Source organism: Diceros bicornis, chromosome 31, assembly GCF_020826845.1.
Source record: "Diceros bicornis minor isolate mBicDic1 chromosome 31, mDicBic1.mat.cur, whole genome shotgun sequence".
NCBI classification, from domain to species: domain Eukaryota; kingdom Metazoa; phylum Chordata; class Mammalia; order Perissodactyla; family Rhinocerotidae; genus Diceros; species Diceros bicornis.
In genome coordinates this window covers 20744949-20764992 of record NC_080770.1, presented here as the reverse complement: position 1 = coordinate 20764992, position 20044 = coordinate 20744949, and the positions used below count along the sequence as shown (strand labels likewise).

Genomic DNA, 20044 nt, shown 5'->3' with positions numbered 1-20044 from the left:
AAATAATTTATTAGAATACAAGGGTTAGTGGTAATTGTTGAAGATATATTTAAGAGAAGACAAGATAGAAAAGAGATATGAAGAAAAATCAATTTGAAATAGAGAAAAATAATTAAGAGTTTGAGAAACTGACAGATAAATGCTAAACTATCATTTTCAAAATGTTAAAAAACATGACTAATAATATAAAATGATGAATGGCAAAAATTTATTAACTTTCTCAATAATAGGAGAGTCAGTAAGAAGATAAGACAGTCAAAAAGCATTTAAGCATCAGGGGCTTATTGAGTTTACTAGAAAATGTACAACAAAATAAGATTTTTGTTTCCTTTTTAATTTTTATTGAAGAAAACATACATATATAAAAGTGCTTACATCATAAGTGTGCAGCCTGATGAATTTTCAGAGTCTGAACATAACCCTATGAATAAGACCAAGACTAAGAAGTAGAATATTGCCAACACCCTAGATTCCTCTCTTATACTGTCTTCTGGTCACCGTCTCCTGTACAACAAAAATCATCATTCTGAGGAAAATCTCATTTGTGTAACAAGCTAGCTTTTAGAGTTAGAGTTATTATGTTTTAATATGAATTAATAAAATTCCACCATTTTTAGGTGCCAGTTCTATGAATGTTATCAAACCCACACAATTGCATAACTATCATCAAGTTATAGAACATTTTCATCTTTCTAAGAAGTTCCATCACACTACTTTGTAGTCAATCATTTGCTTGAATGTGCAGTTCTGGCAACCACAGATGTGTTCTCCATTTTTATATTTTTGTTTTGTTCAGAATGTGATGTAAGTGGAATCACATCATCCGTAACCTGTTGAATTTGACTTGCCCCCCTTAACACAATATATTTGAGATCCATCCATGTACTTGAATATATCAACAGTATTATTCCTATTAATTGCTGACCAGTGTTTCATTCTGTGGTTGTAACACAGTCAGTTTATCCATTCTCCAGTTGATGGACATTTGGATTCTTTTCACTTTGGGAAAATAGTGAATATAGCTACTATAAACATTGGAATCTGGGTCCTTGTGTACATCTATGTTTTCATTTCTCTTGGGTAAAGAACAGAGTCAGATTGCAGAGTAACATAGTCAGGGTATGTTTTACTTCATAAGAAACTGTCAGATTCTTTTCTGAGGTGGGTGCGCCATTTGCATTCCTACCAGCAATGGAGGAGAGTTCCAGTTGCTCTGCATCCACATGAGCACTTTGTATTGTCAGTTATTATTATACTTTTAAACTTTACCCATTCTAATAGGTGTATGGGATCACATTGTTATTTTAAATTGCATTTCTTTCCCTAGCATCAGATGGTGTTTAACACTTTTCCATGGGCTTAGTTACCATCTGTGTAACTTCTATGGTGAAATGTTTGTTCAAGTTCAGGCCCCCTTTATATTCTTTTTCTTTTATTTTGTTGTAGACTTCCTTATATATTCTAGATAAATGTTCTTTATTGGATAGCTATTTAGCAAATATTTTGTACAAGTCTGTGAATTGTTGGTTTATTCTCTCAACAATGTCTTCCTCAGAGCAGAAGATTTTAATTGTGATGAAGTACAAATTATCACTTTTTTCTCCTATGGTTCACGTATTTTGAGATTTATCTAAAAATTTGTGACTAAACCATGGTCACATAAATGCTCTATGTTTTCTCTACAAATGTTGTAGTATTAGGACATATTAATGTTTAAGATTCATTTTGAGAAAAGTTTTGTATATGGTGAAAACGAGTCAAGGTTTCTTTTTTTCATGGCATAAGGTTATTCTACATATTAAACATCATTTTTAGAATTACTATCCTTCCCCTATGGATTTTTCTTAGCAATTTTGTCAAAAAACAATTGACTATATGTGTGAATCTATTTCTAAAGACTCTAGTCTGTTCCACTGATATAGATGTTTATCTTTTTACCAATATCTCACTGATTATATTAGCTTTATGATAAGTCCTGAAATCAGATTATGTGACTATTCCAACTTTATCCTTCATTTTCAAAATTGTTTTTTTCGAAATTCTTTGCTTCTTTCATATAAATTGTAGAGTCAGAGTGTAAATTTCTGCAAAAGTTCTTGCTAAATTTTAATTGAGGTTGCACTGAATCCATAGACCAGTCTAGGACTGATTTCACTAACAGATCAATTTTTCCCATTTGGGCAGCCTGCCAGTATTGTCCTTTTTTCTCTTTTTATTTACATTCCGATTCCATAACCAACATTCCCTACCTAACTGATAATTTCTGAGCCTGGAGCCTAGGCATCCATGTATTTTCTACAATTTTTCCAAGATATTCTCATATACATAGCCAGGTGATAGTCTATGGATTCTTATGGGATCCCCAAGAAAAGACCCTATTACAATATCAAAAGGTTTGACCTTTTTCTCTGCCATTTCTCTAACATTCTATTGTTCTATTACACATAATACTACAGTTATTTTTATACTGTCCCATCTCTTCTGTCAATAATTGCTATTAATGCATTCATATGTTATCTTCCCTATTAAACCGCAGTGAGCTTAAATTTAATTCTCGCATCACTTAGAAGTGTAACATTTTAAAATTTAAAAAAAGTATAATGATCTGTATTACAGGATTATAAATTCTCTCATAGGTTATGCTTTCATAGTGTATTTTATTATGTCCATGTTTACAGGACAACGTGAAATGCAGACTCTCTGCTTAGCAGGTCCGTATCAATAAATTTGGCCTGATCCAACGTTATGTCCCTTCCACCATTATCCCACACCCTTAGTATCCATTCCTACATGTTACCCAGATTTCTGCTTGTATAAATTAAAAATTCAAGTAATTATTTTGGAGTGCAGTGCACCCCTTCATTGGTCATACTTTGTTCCTCACCTTTAGGGGCCTACTGGAACCTGAGTCTAGTTGGTCTAGCAGCGAAGAGGGGAGATATGTGTGTCCTGATAAGAATCAGCATTGTATTCCATGATAACTGACTCAGGGGAGGCTACTACTGTCTCCTCAGGCAATATAGGGTTAACCCCCTCAGATGAGAATGATAAGCTACTTCTACTACTCAAGTAGATATCAGAATTTAGAGGATCAATGTCCCCAGCTTTATCAGACTCTTTCCATACATTCCCATCAAAGTTTTCACATCCCATTTTTCCCAATCACTGTCCTCATTTTAACAGTAGGCACACTCCAAGGTTGAAAATTCAATTTGTATCATAAATCAGCCACTTGCAGAGTGAATTATAGGTTTTGTATTATGTAATCTCGTCTCTGCAGCTACAGGAGATGAGTCTCTTTCAAAGAAGACATAGAAGATTAGAGGTCATTTATATGACTTGAGATGGAAATTACATATAATTTATAGCCAGCAGGCTTGTACGTCAACAATTTTCCAGGCAGAAGGAGTATGACAACAGAAGGAAACATGGCCTACACAAAAAGATTAAAAAACACTGAAATATAAAAATGAAGGTCAATATAACATATATTGGGATTTTAATTTTAATTACTTTAAAAAATAAATGACTGAAGCAAAACTATATTGATGATTGTTGGTTTAAACAATACATAAAAGTAAAGTTTATCACAAAATAGCACAAAAATTTAGAAAGAAGAATTATATGTCTATTACTCTAAAGGTTCTTACATTATAAGTTGTGGTGTATATTATTTAAGTTTTAATTTGATGACAAATTAAACACACATATTGTAATCCTTGGGCCACCACAGTGAAAAGAGAGAAGACACATATTATCAATATCATGAATAAAAGAAGGAATATCACTATGGGTTCCACAAATTTTGAAATGGAAATAAGAAATATAGGGCCGGCCCCGTGGCTTAGCGGTTAAGTGCATGCGTTCCGCTACTGGCGGCCCCAGTTCAGATCCCGGGCGTGCGCCAACGCACCACTTCTCTGGCCATGCCGAGGCCGTGTCCCACATACAGCAACTAGGAGCGCGTGCACCTATGACATACAGCTATCTACTGGGGCTTTAGGGGAAAAAAAGGAGGAGGCTTGGCAATAGATGTTAGCTCAGAGCCGGTCTTCCTCAGCAAAAAGAGGAGGATTAACATGGATGTTAGCTCAGGGCTGATATCCCTCACAAAAATAAAAAAAAAAAGAAATATTATAAACAATCTGGTGAATAAATTTAATAATTGATAGAAAGCACAATTTATTAAAGATGTTCATTTCAAAAGAAATGGATAGTCTGAATAGTACAATCTTTATTAAATAAATGGAATTATTCCTAAAAAATATCCATAAGAAGAAAAATTGGGGAATTGTTATTCCAATGTGAAAAATCTAACCTTTTCCACAGACTCGAATGTTGACAGACTGCTGCATGAACCATCTCTAATCATGCAGAATTGGAAGACCTCTGAGAGAGAGCAGAGCAACAACATTGCTTGCTCCCAGGATTATCTCACGAAGAAGAGCCACCCACAAACTCTAGTCAACTAAGCTCTGCACAGTTATGCCCAAGGATACTTTTTTCTTTGTTGAACAACTCTGTTTCTAATCCCTTTGTTACACCAGGATAGCCTGTACCCCAAATAACACAGATTCTCTCCCCGACACCGTTCCATCATCTGATAAATTTTTCTCTCCATTACAGAGTTCTTTTTTCTGCAAATAGGACTGTACCATTATGTTTAAGAAGGTTATTTTGTATTGCCAAAATCACACCATCTTCTCTCAGCAGCTCTAGAGAACGTCTGCCAGCAACATACACCTTTCAATGGCCTCTGGTATTTTATTTAATGCTTTCTTTAATAAAGTAATAAATTGTATTTTCTCAACTGTGATAATAGTACTATACTTTTGTAGAAAAAACATCATATCATGGAGTGGTGATTAAGAAGTGAAAGGAAGGAGATCAAACACCTCTACAACTCTTTTCTAGGACTGAGACCCATAATGTTGTTGAGGATAGAATACAATTAGTACAGGCATGTACAATTTGTACATGGAAAAAAGAATGTTGAGGACCTGGTGTAGGTTCCAGAGGAGATAGATTTCAGAATGTGGAAGATACTAAAAGAATATAGAAACAACAACATTAAAAACAACAACAACCAGTTATGTTAACGACAGAGATACAAGCCCTCTGGGTGTAAATCTGTGAAAGACGCTCTGGAACTACCCTAACACCCCACACAAACCTTCCCAAGTGTATTGTAAATTCATTTAATTGCAACATGAGGGAGAGAAAGGTTGCAAACAAGTCTCACCCATTCAAAAAATATCACGTGAATAAAAGAAAAATATGTTCTAATTACTGCATTGACAGATAAAAATGCATAAGAAAAATGTACCACGAGGCAAAAATAGACACACACCCACACACATACATGCACTCATACATACGCACAAAGTAAGAAAAATCTAAAATATATTAATAATAGCAAAAAATATATAAAATATAAACAAAGTTAGCAAATATATGTTTAAAAAAATGGGAGTTCATAAGAGGAGTTGATTGTGTTCAGGAGAGATTTGGGGAAAAAAATCACTGTAGAAATGAAAACTAATCTAGAAGGAAGGTAAGACTGAGTAGAATCCCGAATACTCTTTTCCTATATTGCTAAACTTGATTTGCCAGCATTTTCTTGAGGATTTTTACACCTATATCCAAAAGAGTTGTTATTATTCCATTTACATCTTTTTTTTTGTTATGATGTCTTTGGTTTTGGCATCAGAGTAATACTGATGCCATAGAATGAGTTGAAAAGTGTTTCCTGTTCTATTTTCTGGAAGAGTTTGTGAAGGATTGGTGTTGATTCTTCTTTAAATGTTTGGTGGAATACTTCAGTGAAACCATCTGGTCCTGAGCCCACTCCTCAGTATCTACCCAAGATAATTGAAAGCATTTGTTTACTTAAACACTTGCGTGAAAATGTTCATAATCTTTACGAATGATAGGCAAAGAGTAGAAACAACCAAAATTTCTATCAATTGCTGAATGAATAAAAAATATAGCATATCTGTGCAATCGATATGTTTTGGCAAAAAAATGAAAAGAAATGAAGTACTTACTGATAGAGGCTGCAACATGGATGAATCTTAAAAATTTTATTCTAAGGAAAGAAGTCACAAAAGACCACATATGGTATGATAAGATTTATATGCACTCCAGAATAGGCGAATCTAGAGAGACAGAAGGTAGAGTAGTGGTTCCATGGTTTGGAGGTGGGAGAATGAGGAATGACTACTGGCTGCTACAAGATTTACTTTTGGAGTGATGAAAATGCACATCTCTTTAAACATACTGAGAATTATAGGTATCTCTAAATATTATTTGCATTAAGTAAAAAAAGCTCCTGGGAAACTCAAAAAATAAAAGTGAATAGATTCCATAAAAATACAGTAAGAGAGAGAGAAGATAAGAAGAATATTTAGGCAAAGAAGACAGAACATGCATATAGTTTGAAGTGTCAAAAAAGAAATAAAGTCAAAGAAACAGAAACAAACATCACCCATTCATTTTTAACATCAATATTTCTCGTAGTAGGAAACAAATAAGTTGTATCTAAAAAAGAAGGGACAACAAGGATAAAATATAAGGGGAATTTATAAACTAAATACATTCATAAAAAACAAAAATATTCTAAAATAGTAGTGACACAGAGAGTAATGAAGACAGACCACAAAGGGAAAGACTCACATATGTTTGTGTGTGTGTGTGTGTGACTGTGTATATAGATGCCCGTATAAGTCTGTGTGTGTATATGACACATATTTGTAACATGAACATCATGACAAAGCCAAGACTAAATATATGATGAGCAATAATTGTAAATGCACCTAACATACCTTTAAAAGGAAAAGACATTAAGTATAATTTCATGAATGTCAAATATATTGCAAAGTATTTCAGAAAGGTAAAAAGAAAAATATGGGCATATATACGTTTAGGCGATATACATGAAAAGAGGGCATTGGTTGTAATTTTAATACTAGGAAATATAGAATGAATGAAAAGCATCAAAATAAAACAAGGATACTTTATAATAATATATTTTAATTCACAATGAAGACTTAGCAGTGAGTGTTATCTATGCAAATAGTAATGTAGCAACAATTATCTCAAAGCAGGAAACTTCTTATAGAGAAGCAAAGACAGAAATAGACAGAAGCATTCAAACATTAGAAAAACCTATCACACATCTATTAAACATTTTCAGCAAAGAAAACATTAAATAGGATAAAATAATTAAACTATACCCTCGATAAGATTATTTTTATAGCTAAGTAAGTATTAAACTTTGACCACAAATAAGAGAAAATATTCTCTCTTTTCAAGTGTATGTGCAGCACGTAGGAAAACTTCTGTTTAATTAGTGAAAACTAAATCTGAATAAAGATAATTTAAAAATCACATTCTAACAACGAATAACACATTTTTAAAAACTCAAACTATTTCATTTAGGCATTTAAAAATAAGTTATTAAACCACTCCTAGGTCAAAGAGAAATAAGAAAAAAATCAGAAATATTGATAATGAAAATATGACAAAATATGTGGGCTGCTACTGACACACTGTTCACTGGAAAATCCATATCCAAATCAGAAAGCTAGAAAAGAGTGGTAAATAGACCAATAGAAAGAAGGGGAAAAAATTAAAAGGGAAAAATTAAACTAGAAAATCTAAACGATAGCTAATGTTTATATAAAATGCCATCTCTGTTTCACATGTTTCTTAATTGAATTAAGTAAAATGCTTTTGATGGTTTCCTACCTAAAATATTAATTAATTTAGAGAATATTGAGCAACTAATATGTGTCAGATATTATACTAGACTTTGGAAAATAGATTAGACAATAAGTCAAATATAAATTAAAGTGCATATTATATGAAATGATACAGGCAACGGATGCATTTAAGAAAGAATAGGAGGAGATGCAAAGTAGGTAAACTGCAATTATCATAATGTAGTCAATAATATCCTCACTAAGAAGAGGCATTAAATTGAAATAATGATGAGAATGAGAGTATGGAGAGCCTTCCAAATAGGAAAAAAGAAATGCAGAAAAATTGTGAAGGTAATATATTGTGTATGAAATACTCTGTATTGTTGAGGTCGTATTTAAATGTAATAATCCCACTTTAGAGAAATGTCCTTAGGTTAGTTCTCCTTTTAGATCTCCTTTGAGGAGATAGTCCTACTGCAACTAAAGGGATTTTGCACTCCAAAAATATTAACGATAATGAAACGAAGGAAGGAAAAGCACAACCACATATTTTTGAAAGAGACATGACTTTGCCATGAAAATGAGGTCTGTTGGAAGCGGGGCTAAACAGGAGCATAGTACAGACTCTCTTCTGTACCTCGGTTCTTGGGCCTGGACGCTGAGGAGATGTGGCTTCTGCAAAGGCATCACAGGGGGTAAGGGTAAAGGAAAACAGAGCCCAAGCTGAGTCAGAACCAGCCCAGTAAGGAAAGCCATAAAGATGGATAGGGTTTAATTTGGGAAGAGTCCAATCTGCCAGCCAACTGTACCTTATTCTATGAATTGTACTTATCTTTTGTCATTTTTTAGTTTAAGTATCATCTTCATAAATGCTAACGTATAGTCTCTGTATTCTGGGAGGAAATAAAGAATGAGTGTAATGTCCATGCTCTGGATGAAATAATGAAAGAGAGAGAAAAGCACCCTCACAAACTGCATGGTAACGACACCAGGGATCTGAACACATTCTCTGTATCTCTGAACCATGGGGTCTGGTTAGAGTCTTACCAATCCATAGATCTAAGGCTGGAGCAGAGCACTTCGACCTGGAGTCGAAACCCATGATTCCATGGAAAGTGGTCTGAGATTATGTGAGCTGTGGTTTTGCTATTGATTAGGTGGTATTTGTTCAAACTTGTCAGATATAATCATAAAGTTACTAATAATTGCAACTATTGAAACCTATGCAATTTGAGTCATATAAGATGAGAGTTAATACTACACATTTTAAAGTAAAGATTGTGCACATATGTGACTCAGTCTGTGTGTGTAAATATACACATAATATATACAAATATCATATGTTGACATATTAAACCCTGTAACACAGAATGTGAATGTATTTGGCAGTAGGGTCTTTGTGGAGATAATTAACTTAAAATTAAGTCCTTTAGGGTGGACTTTAATCCAATATGACTAATGTCATCATAAGAAGAGGAATTAGGACAAGAAATATATGGAGGAATAACAATGTGAAGACAGAGGGAGAAGACTGCCATCTACAAGGGAAGGAGAAAGATCTCAGAAGAAACCAAGCCTGCCTTCACCTTGATCTCAGACTTCTAGATTCTAGAACAGTGAGAAATACATTTCTGTTGTTTAAACCATCAGTCTGTGGTAATTTGTTATGGCAGCCCTAGCCAAATAACTTGATCAGTATCAGCCTATATGTACATATATGTACATATGTGTGTGTATATATCTGAGAGTGAATTAAATAAGTAAATGGATGACACAGTTTTTCTGCATGTGTGAAAACTGCACAGGTGGAGGTATGACTATGATGTTTATCTCAAATATCTAGGAAGAATAGGAAGACACTAATAAACTAAATAAAACAGTTTTATCATTTTGACATTAAGACAATGAACATAATTCTTAATTTGTTTCAATTTAATAGCTAATCTCAAAAATATATTTTATTGATACACCCGTTTTTACCAAACATTCTTTTCATTGCCTCATTTACATCTTTGTTCCTTAAACTGTAGATGACGGTATTCAGCATGGGAATCACAATGGTGTAAAATGTCGACACTATCATGTCATGGTCCAATGCATAGCTGGAACTTGGTCTCACATACACGAAGAGGATTGTTCCATGATAAATTGACACTCCAGTTAGGTGAGAGCCACATGTAGAAAAGACTTTTCGTCTCCCTTCAGCAGAATGAATCTTCAGAATCACCACCAGAATGAAACCATAGGAGATCAGGACAATCAGGATAGTGACTATCTCAATAGAGCCCACCACGTAGACGAGTAGAAGCTCGTTTGTGCTAGTGTCAGAACAAGAAATAGCGAGGAAAGGAGGGATGTCACAAAAAACATGTCTAACTTCATTCGATGCACAGAAAGATAGACTAAACGTGGCTTCTGTGTGTACAGAAGCATGGAAAATGCCACCAACATAGGAAGCAATGATGAGTGGCACATAGACCCTGGGTGACATGTTAACTGAATACAGCAGAGGGTTGTAGATTGCTACATAGCGATCATATGCCATTGCGGACAAGAGAAAGCATTCTGTGGTCCCAAAAGTAACAAAGAGAAACATCTGTGCTGCACATCCAAGGAAGGAAATGGCTTTATTCTCTGACAGGAAATTGACCAACATTTTTGGGATCTCAACTGAAGAATAACAGGCATCCAAGAATGATAACACACTCAGAAAATAGTACATAGGGTTGTGGAGCCGTGAATCCCTGATGACCAATACAACCAGTCCCAAATTTCCCATCAGAGTGAAAAGATAGATTGCTAGAAAGAGCAAAAGTAGGAAGACTTGCACCTCAGAATCATCTGTGAAGCCCATCAATATAAACATGGTGACTTCAGTCCCATTTTTCATCTGAATCCTGTATAAATCTAAATCTGATGTCAACCCTGACATTTCAGTTCTATTTATAGGTTTTAAAGCAATATTTTTGAGAATAGATCCCACCCTATTTTATCATCTTTGTTTGTTTTTTAGAAGGGCGTATTGGAATCCTCGGCAGTGAAGGAATAGGTGGTGACAAAGAAGTTGGGTACAAGTGACTGCATTACCCTGTTTAATTAAATAAATTATTTTAGTAAGTGGTTGACTAAATTTGCCATGTTAAAAACATGCCAATTTATGTTGTTTAATTTCCAGCTTATTTTCTAAGTTTACTACCATTTGGTTTCATACTGTATTCCGCTAAAATTCACAAAGCTGAATGAATATAAGAATTTTTAAATGCATAAATATTATAGGAGAAAGTATACATCTGAGCACAAACCCTATATTTTCTACCACATGCATCAAGTGCCTTTTCTTAATGCTCAAAATTATAAAATTATATCACAATATTGGGTTGTATCTAAATGAGAAAAACAATGTAAAAATTATTTAATTTTAAAATGTTCCCATATGACTAGGAAATGGAATAAGTTAAACTTACATTTCAGCTTGTCATATGGGGTACCCTTTTCTGACCAAATGATTGTATATCCTCTTTTTTGGCTATGATCCCATTCCACTAGCACTTCTGGAACACTGGTGAACAGACAACAGTTGTTATTCTGGGGGCAGATGCACCTGCATACAAACAGTAAGAGACAATTGGTTTTGTTTTGTTTATCAGTGTTCTTTCTTGATACTCATCAAGACACTCATCACTAAGTTGTCCATTTAGGCCTCCACAGTTTATTATACTCTCAATGTATTTCCAAATATAACTTAATGCCAACGTAAAATTTTTCTCTATCCACGTACTCATTACAGTTGCAAATTCCTTGAGTGTATTTTTGAGATATATTTCTGTCAAATATAAATCACAGCCATTCCTTTAATATATTATAGTTTCTTAGGTAGTCTCTAAAATTATTATGAAAGAAAACCACCCAATACTAAATCATAAAATTTATAAATGCTACTGCTAAAAGAATAAATTCACTACGTAAACCACAAAGCAGTGTTTTATTTCTGATATATTTGGTCATTGGACTGGTTGGTTCTCAGTCCATGGAATATGAAAAAAGAAAAGTTCAGGCCAGCCCCCATGGCCTGGTGGTTAAGTTCAGCACACTTAGCTTTGATGGCCCGGGTTCAGTTCCCGGGCATGGACCTACACAGCTCTGTTAGCAGCCCTCTGTCAGCAGTGCTGGCGGCCCTCATACCAAAAAATAGAGAAAGATTGACACAGATGTTGGCTCAGGGCAAATCTTCTGCAGCAAAAAAAGGAAAAAAAGTGCATTAAAGAAAAAAACACAAAACATTGAAGAGTCACCTGTATCCAGACTGAAGGCTTCGTGATTGAAACAAAATTACATATTGCATCTACCATATTTAGGAGCAAGATTTTAGCACTGTGATTCTTGCTTTTCCTTCAGTGTGTCGTAGATCAAAATGTATTTAAAGGATTGAAAATTCTGCAGTGTATGGAATGAGGGACATACAAATGATTTTTGTTCATGACATGAAGCACACCACGTTTCTGTCATATAGAGCTGTCCACAGGTCAAGAAGGAATGAGAAAATCAGCTTAAATGTATTGTTAGGAGAAGAAGAAAGCTACAGGTCTTTATTTTCACTAAAAGTTCTTTCCAGATCAATGTGGAAGATTTTTTTTAATACAGAGAATAGCATTTTAAATATGGGGATACCAAGTAAAAAAAAAATTGTTCATTTTTTCCTTAGAGAATTCTAGACTAAAAACATATAATGAAGCTAAATTTTGACTTCTATGTAAATACAGACAACTCACACATTACTCTTGAGAACATACAAACACAAATGTCTTTTAATAATTTCTAATTCAGTTTGAATGGTCATATTAATAAAATAAGATAAAATTATCAATTAATAATATAAATATATATTAATGTATTGTTTGAGCATCACAAAAAATTCATTTCTGTTTAAAAAATTCCTCATTCTCTCTCTTAGTCCCTCCATTTCTCTCTCTCACTTTCTCTGGAATCCATGGGTTATATACAACAATATTAATGAAAGATAGTCAGGGACAAAACAGGAATTAGGCAGATAGGAAGAAAAGCAGGGAAAACAAAACAAAGCAAAATATGCAAGCAAATTTTGAAAAATGTACCAATAGATGGTCTACTGAAGGAATCCATTACAAAATACATGTTGACTATTACACAGGAGAATTTTCAGTGACATTACTATTCTAACCTTTACTTAACTGATGTGTCTAAGATAATACAATTGTTGAATACTAAGAGCATTATAATTTGATTCTAGCATGCTATATGAATATCTCAGGTATAGCACCAGTGAGAGCGTAACCTTAGAAAAGTAACTTTATCCTTCCAAACCAAAGAATAACTAAGACTGACCAAATTTTCAGGCATATCTTGTTCAACTACATGAACAAGGTATGATTGCAGAGTGCTTATTTATGAGATGCATTAAAGTATGTTTTATAAAATTAAAATGTATTAATTATACATGAAGGATACATACATATGAAATATGCCTTCCAAATATTATTTAACTATAAAATATTAATAGGGAGTTTTAAAATCTATTTTTCATCAAAGCACTGAGCAATGAATGGGCACCAAACCAGAAACTAAGTGTTTCTGCTTTCAGTTATACATATGCTTGTTATATGACAAAAGATATGTTAAAATACATTTCTCGTGAGATTAAATGCAGTGAATCCCAATATTCTATGGTATCAGGCACCTTAAAAATATATCTCTGTCTTTGCATTCTGACTTCGGGGATGAGAGCAAAATAATAGCATGTTTGCTTAAATTCCCCTGATAATTTTATCCATAATAATTTTCTCATAACTCTTGATTTCTCTGATTTTATCTGTATTACAAGAAGGTGATTTATGAATGATGATATATTTTATTCTCAATCATGCCCCATTAGAGCAATTATCCCCTTCACTGTAGAAAAATAGAGGAAGGGTAGACAAAAAGTATGGGGTTCTTTTACTTCTTCCAAGATGTTCTTCAAGCAGGCATTTCTGTCACTTAATATTTAAAGAAATTAGAACTGATTGTATTTATGTCTAACTGATTTCACTTTAAGAGACAGAGGTTAGAAAGACAAAACTATAGATGTTGAATTTTTAGCAAAATATTATCAATCTGGAAAACTAAAAGCAAATCAGTTCCTCAACCCTCATGCATTCAGAAAATATAAAGTACGAGGCATCCAGGAGAACACTACCACAAGCACTAAGCTTGAGAAGAAGAAAAGCTAAGACAGCAGCTACCACATGTTGTTAAGTGGCTACTAGAAGGTAGAAGTTTTGTGTACATTATCTTATGTAATTTACACAGCAACCTGCAAGCTAAATCACTCAACATCCATTTGTAGATGAGAAAACTGAGAACCAGCCTGACCCATAACTTGATCACAGTCACAGAGTTAGTTACTAGCATAGCCAGGATTCAAGTCCAGGTTTCTCTGTCTCCAAACTTGAAGCTATTTCCACTTGACCATATTGCAGACTCATTGCGATATCCCACAATTCTGGAAATGTTATCCCCTAGAAACAACATACAATAGTATCCTCATGTGTTTGAATTCTTTTATAAAGCCACAAGATTAAGCAGAGTGTTATATTAAAAAATAAATAAAACTACAGTGGCTTCTAAATCAATTAGCTAACTAGTGAAATAAATTTAAAAATCATTTATATCCCTCCAAGAAAAAGAAAAAAAATTATGATCTCAAAATGGGGTATACTCATTGTATATGGTTGGTTAATAGTTAATTCTCTCTCCATTTAATCATTTTCCTAAATTTGAAATATAGTCCTTTATTTCTACTACTTTTATTCTGATTGTTATCTTCCATCAAGAATGTTAAAATCAAATTTTTAACTTATGAATCTATTGACGTAAATCTGTAAACAGTCCTTCCTATTATTCCTGCTGTGTTCCCTGGAATTCTCTCATTCAATTTTTAATTCAACTCTGAGTTAACTAGAAATTTCTATCTCAGATTTAAATATTAAAACATATAAGCTAGTTGGAGATTCAAGGTTATAACTTATGAGATATTTTGTAAGTAATGAAAAACCTTTCCTCTTACCTGTGGAAATGAACTGCTCACTCAGTTAAGCTACACTACGAATATTAAGCATTTGGAGTCTTATATCAGGTTCTTGAGCTCTTCTTAATGTCCACAGGGATGCTCCAGGTGGAAAACACAATTCTCATCTGGGGCAGAAAAGTAACACGATGATTTTGTTTTTTTCCATAGTAAACAAGTGAATGATTCTGGAACAATGGACTGCAGGATTAGAAATGATTACATGAATGCACTTTGGCATCTGGTGTAAAATGATCCCTCAGTGGAAAAAGAATATTCACAGGATTGGAAAAAAAATTAATGATACAGGAAATAGCCTTAGCTCTGATGCTAAACAGCTATATGCCATTGGGTTGAAGACAAATTAACTGAAATCTAATTTTCTCTTCCTGGGAAAATAACCTGTTTACTTTGCTCAAAATCCTGCAAACATGCACATAATGAAATAATATGAAAGCATAAGCTATGACAGAATTCACAATCATTAATAAAGATTACTATATTTATTTAACTTTTACTGTGCTATACTTCTACGTGATATGAGAGATATATTTAAGCTCTGAGTATTTAATAGAGGAAGTAAGATAAAATACATGACTAGGAAGTATTGACAGCAGAGGTGGGACAGTATACAGATAGCTGTAATATTCTAGGTAATAGAACATTAGATATTAGAAATATGGCAAAGATAAAGGCCAAACTTTGAGTCGTACAGGGTCTTGTCCTGTCTTGGGGACCCTATATAGTAATCTGTAGACTAGTACTAGGCTACGTACTTAAAGAAATTTTTCAAAAAACCGTGAAAAACACATAGATGCTTAAGCTCTATGCCCAGAGATTCTAAAGTAGCAGATAGGGAATGTTGGTCATGGAATCTGAATTTTAAAAGAAAGAAAGAGGAAAAAAAAAGGAAAGAAAGAAAAATGATACTGATAGGAAGCACAATTGTGAATAAAGGATTTATAAATTAAATGCAGTCTTTAATGATCTATATATTCAATGCAATCCTAATTAAAATTAAACAAGCAGTTTTTTGCAGAAACTGACAAAGTAATTCTACAATTTATAAAAATGACAACAGAATTCAGTTAGTCAAAACAATTTTGAAAACGAAGAATAAAGTAGGACTCACATAATCTGAATTCAAGATCTGCTACCCAACAAAAATAATTAAGAGAGTGTGGCGTCGGTGAAAAGATACACATGTAGATCAATGAAACAGAAGAGTGCTCAGCAATAGATTCAAACAATATAGTCAATTAAATTTTGACAAAGTTGCTAAGGGGAATCTATGGAGGAAAGATAGTCTTTCTTTTTTCAAGTGATATTGAACATGTAGAATAGCCTTATACCACAAAAAAAGGGACATTGACTCATTCTTTACATCACATTTAAAAGTTGTCTCACAATGAATCTTAGATATTAATAGAAAACCTAATACTATAAAATTTCTGGAGAAAAAATAGGACAACATATGTGTGACTGCGGGTTAGTCACAAATTTTTGTATAAAACACAAAATGCATGAACCATAGAAGAAAAAACTGATAAATTTTACTTCATCACAATTAACATCTGCTTTGTAAAAGACACTGTTGAGAGAATGAACAAACCACAGACTTATACATAATATTTGATAAACAGCTATTCAATATAGAATATGAATCCAGAATATATAGAGAACTCTAAAAACTCAACAATTTAAAAACAACAGGAAGGATAAACAATAAAAGATGGGCATAAACTTGAACAGACACTTCACCAGAGAAGATACACAAATGACAACTAAGCACATGAAAAAAAATATTCAACACCATTTGCTATTAGGGATATACAAGTTAAAACCACAACGTGCTTCCATACACCTATCAGAATGACTAGAATTTTAAAAGTGTAATAATAAATGACAATACAAAGTGCTCACAACAATGCAGAGCAACTGGATCTCTCATCCATTGCTGGTAGGAAAGTAAAAGAGTGTAGCTGACCCAGCAATCTCACTCTGTGTAATTTACCTAGAGAAAATAAAGCATATGTCTATGCCAAGACTTGTTTGTCAATATTTATAACGGCTCTGTTCACTACTTTCTGAAACTGGAAAAACCCAAATGTCCATCAACTATTGAGTGGATAAACTAACCATGGTACATCTTTTGGATGGAATACTATTCATCAATTAGTAGGAACAAATGCTGATATATTCAAGTACAAAGATGGATCTCAAATACATCCTGCTCGTGAAAGAAGCCAAATTCAAAAGGTTGCATACAGTGTGATTCCACCTCTATCACATTCTGGACGAGGCAAAGTTGTAACAGAGGAGAACACTCTGACGCATCTGCTGTTGCCAAAACTGGGGGGTAAAGGGAAGTGACTGACCACAAAGTGATGAGAGGGGACATTTTTAGGGTGATAGAAATGTTCTATAGCATGATTGTGGTTATACAATTGTATGTGTCTATTAACATTCATGTAACTGGTACCTCTAAATGATAGATTTTCTGGATTTATGTCAAAACTCAAGAACCCTGACTTTAAAAATCTATTACCTAAGTTAATCTTTGCTGCAGAATCGTGTGATCCTACAGAGGGGACAGTGATGAGAAGACAGAATAAGGGAGGATCTGGGTGTTGCCAAGGTTCTACTTCTTAGTCTTGGTCTTGTTTGCAGGGTTATGTTGAGTTTAAACATTCATCCAGCTGTACACTTCCAATGTGTGGACTTTACTCTTGTATATTTCCTTCAATAAAGTTAAAAGACTACCTTATTTTGTTGTCACTTTTCTAATACACTATACAAACCCTTGTTACTTCAAAGTTCTTTATACCAGTCTATCATTTTACTGATAGACCTATTGAGATGGTTATAAATTATTGCTATGTGTTAACTTTATATTTGTATGAGTCATGTCTTTATCATTAAGAAGTTGTAATTCAGTACCTTTAAGTGCATCAGTTTCTATCAAACCTTAATTTTCTTTCTTTACTTGAAATCGATTTTTCTCCATATCTCTCTGGCTTCTCTTTCCTTAAGCATGCTTTCTACAGTGAGTATTCACTCTTGGATTTTACTAAATTACTCTTGATTTCTTCTATTTTTTGGTTTATTATTTTAAGTTCTGTGAATTATCTTTTCACGTTCTCCTTATGTCTATTCACCAAATTCCTGACACATTTGATTTTCTTGAAGTGTTAGTCATTTTAAAAATTTTAGTTTTACATAATTTTGGGATATATTTAATATGGTATTCGTTTGATTGCTTTATGGCCTGATTTTATGCTCTGATTTTAGTAATATTTGGAATATTATTTTGTTGTTTTTATCCTTTTGCAATTTAAATATAATTATATGGAGTTCAATAGTAACATTTTTGTCCCTTGAATGTGTAAATATAATGGGTATTTTGACTATCAGAAGGAGGTATATACGAAGTCGGAGATATATCAAGGTTGCTTTTCCAGTTTCACGCTCAAGAAATAACTCTCATGTTTTTATGATGGCCTTAAAATATGACTGTGCAGCCACTTTAGCTCTCAGAGCTAAGCTTGACTCTAGCACTTTCTACCTGCTGTTTCCTGTGTCTAAACAGATTCCACCTTCCAAAGGAGGACTCTGCATCCTAGACATTATGTGTTGCTATGACAGTACTTTCTGAGTCCTGAATCTTCCAGAAGCCCCTTCCCTTTGAAACTATCCTTCCTAGTGTATCTGTGCTACTCATTTGACATTCTTCTCGGCATTTTATTCCTCTAGGTGAAGCCCTACTTTTCAAAAGGACTATGTGCTGCATATTTCTGAGATCCTCAATGACATATAGTGCCATTTCAGTCTCTTACAGTCCCTCTGACATTCTGACTGAGTCTAGGTTGGGGTGGGGAACACCTGGAAAATCAAAGAAAAATTAAAATTCCACTGGGCCTCCCTTTTCTACCAATGTTAAATTTCTTTATTTTGGTTCTAGGAGTGTATATGTGTTTATTGTGTGCACATATCTATTGATTAATAGACATTTTTATTTAATCTTAGTAAACTCTCAACTGTATTTAGAATTCACAAAATTATATGACTTATAAAGCCCTACAGAGCTTTAAATTTTTGATGTTTCCTCCAGATTTCTATGAGTTTTTTGGACTTTTCTCATTATTTTGAATAATAATCTTCCAGTGAGCTCAAAATATATACTTTATTCATTTAAACCACACACTTGATGATTTGAACAGAGTAAAAGTGTAACAAATTTGATTGACTATAAATCCATCTGCTAGATTCTGCAAGAGAGATATTGTCATTTTACATTATTATAGTTTTCCATATTTACTGACTTGTTGCAATATAAATTGGCTTATATTACCAGGATGAGGACTTTGGTTCTCAGAGAAGTTAGTGCTAACCCAGTGTCAGAGCTATGATGTAAAAGTACGTCTCACATCTTAAGATTTCTTATTTAGTGTCAAAACATATATTTTTTTCTTAAGAAATCATTTTAAACCAAAGACTAAATAACTTTATTTAGTAAATATTGACATGTAGTACATTATTCCAGAACTGTTTACTTTTTTATTATTGAGTAAATCATTACCTTTGCTATTTTGAACCAGAAGATAATTGTGGCACATTCCCCTTGGGACATCTCCCATGGGTTTTATCAGCAGTTGAGTAAGTGGATATAAACAATTTAAATTAATCATATTCATGGTGTATCTAAATCTGCCTTTGCTGTTCCGCAGGTAGGAGAATATTTCAGATCATTTGTGGAATATTTTAGGAGGTGGGACCTAAATATCGAGGTCAAATATGTTATGAAATCCCTAGTAATAACCCTTTTTGTTGTTGCCTATTGCGTGGGTGAATAGAATGTATTCATCACAATCTGATTTATGCAGTCTAAGAATTGGAAAATAATGCTTCCTGAAGTAAAACATAGAAAATATAGAATTTATGTTTGTAGAAGTAATAAGAATGCTCCAAATACAGTGTATGTTTTCATTTTCTTCATGAAAGAAGACAGATCAGTTCCAAGTAAAACAATCAGGAAATTTATCAATAGAGGGCAAGCAAACATTTGACCAATTCAACTATCTGGGGGATTATATTTTGATATAATGAGAAAAATAATCAGTAATTCTTTTAAGTTTATTTTCCTAGCTATGTAATGTAAAGCCACTTCAGATTACTACTTATTTCATAATATTTCTCTACTCTTAAAGGCTTAAAAACATCCAAATACATCAAAGAGCGTTTTGTTTTGTTCCCATGGTGG

General features: G+C 33.4%; 1 protein-coding gene across 1 annotated transcript; it reads right to left on the bottom strand.

Moving 5' to 3' along the window:
* Window positions 1-9648: 9648 nt before the first annotated feature.
* Window positions 9649-10635, bottom strand: LOC131395764 (olfactory receptor 5T9-like). Its single transcript, XM_058527592.1, has one exon. The coding sequence runs from the start codon at window positions 10633-10635 to the stop codon at window positions 9649-9651; it is 987 nt and encodes a 328-aa protein (XP_058383575.1).
* Window positions 10636-20044: the final 9409 nt, after the last annotated feature.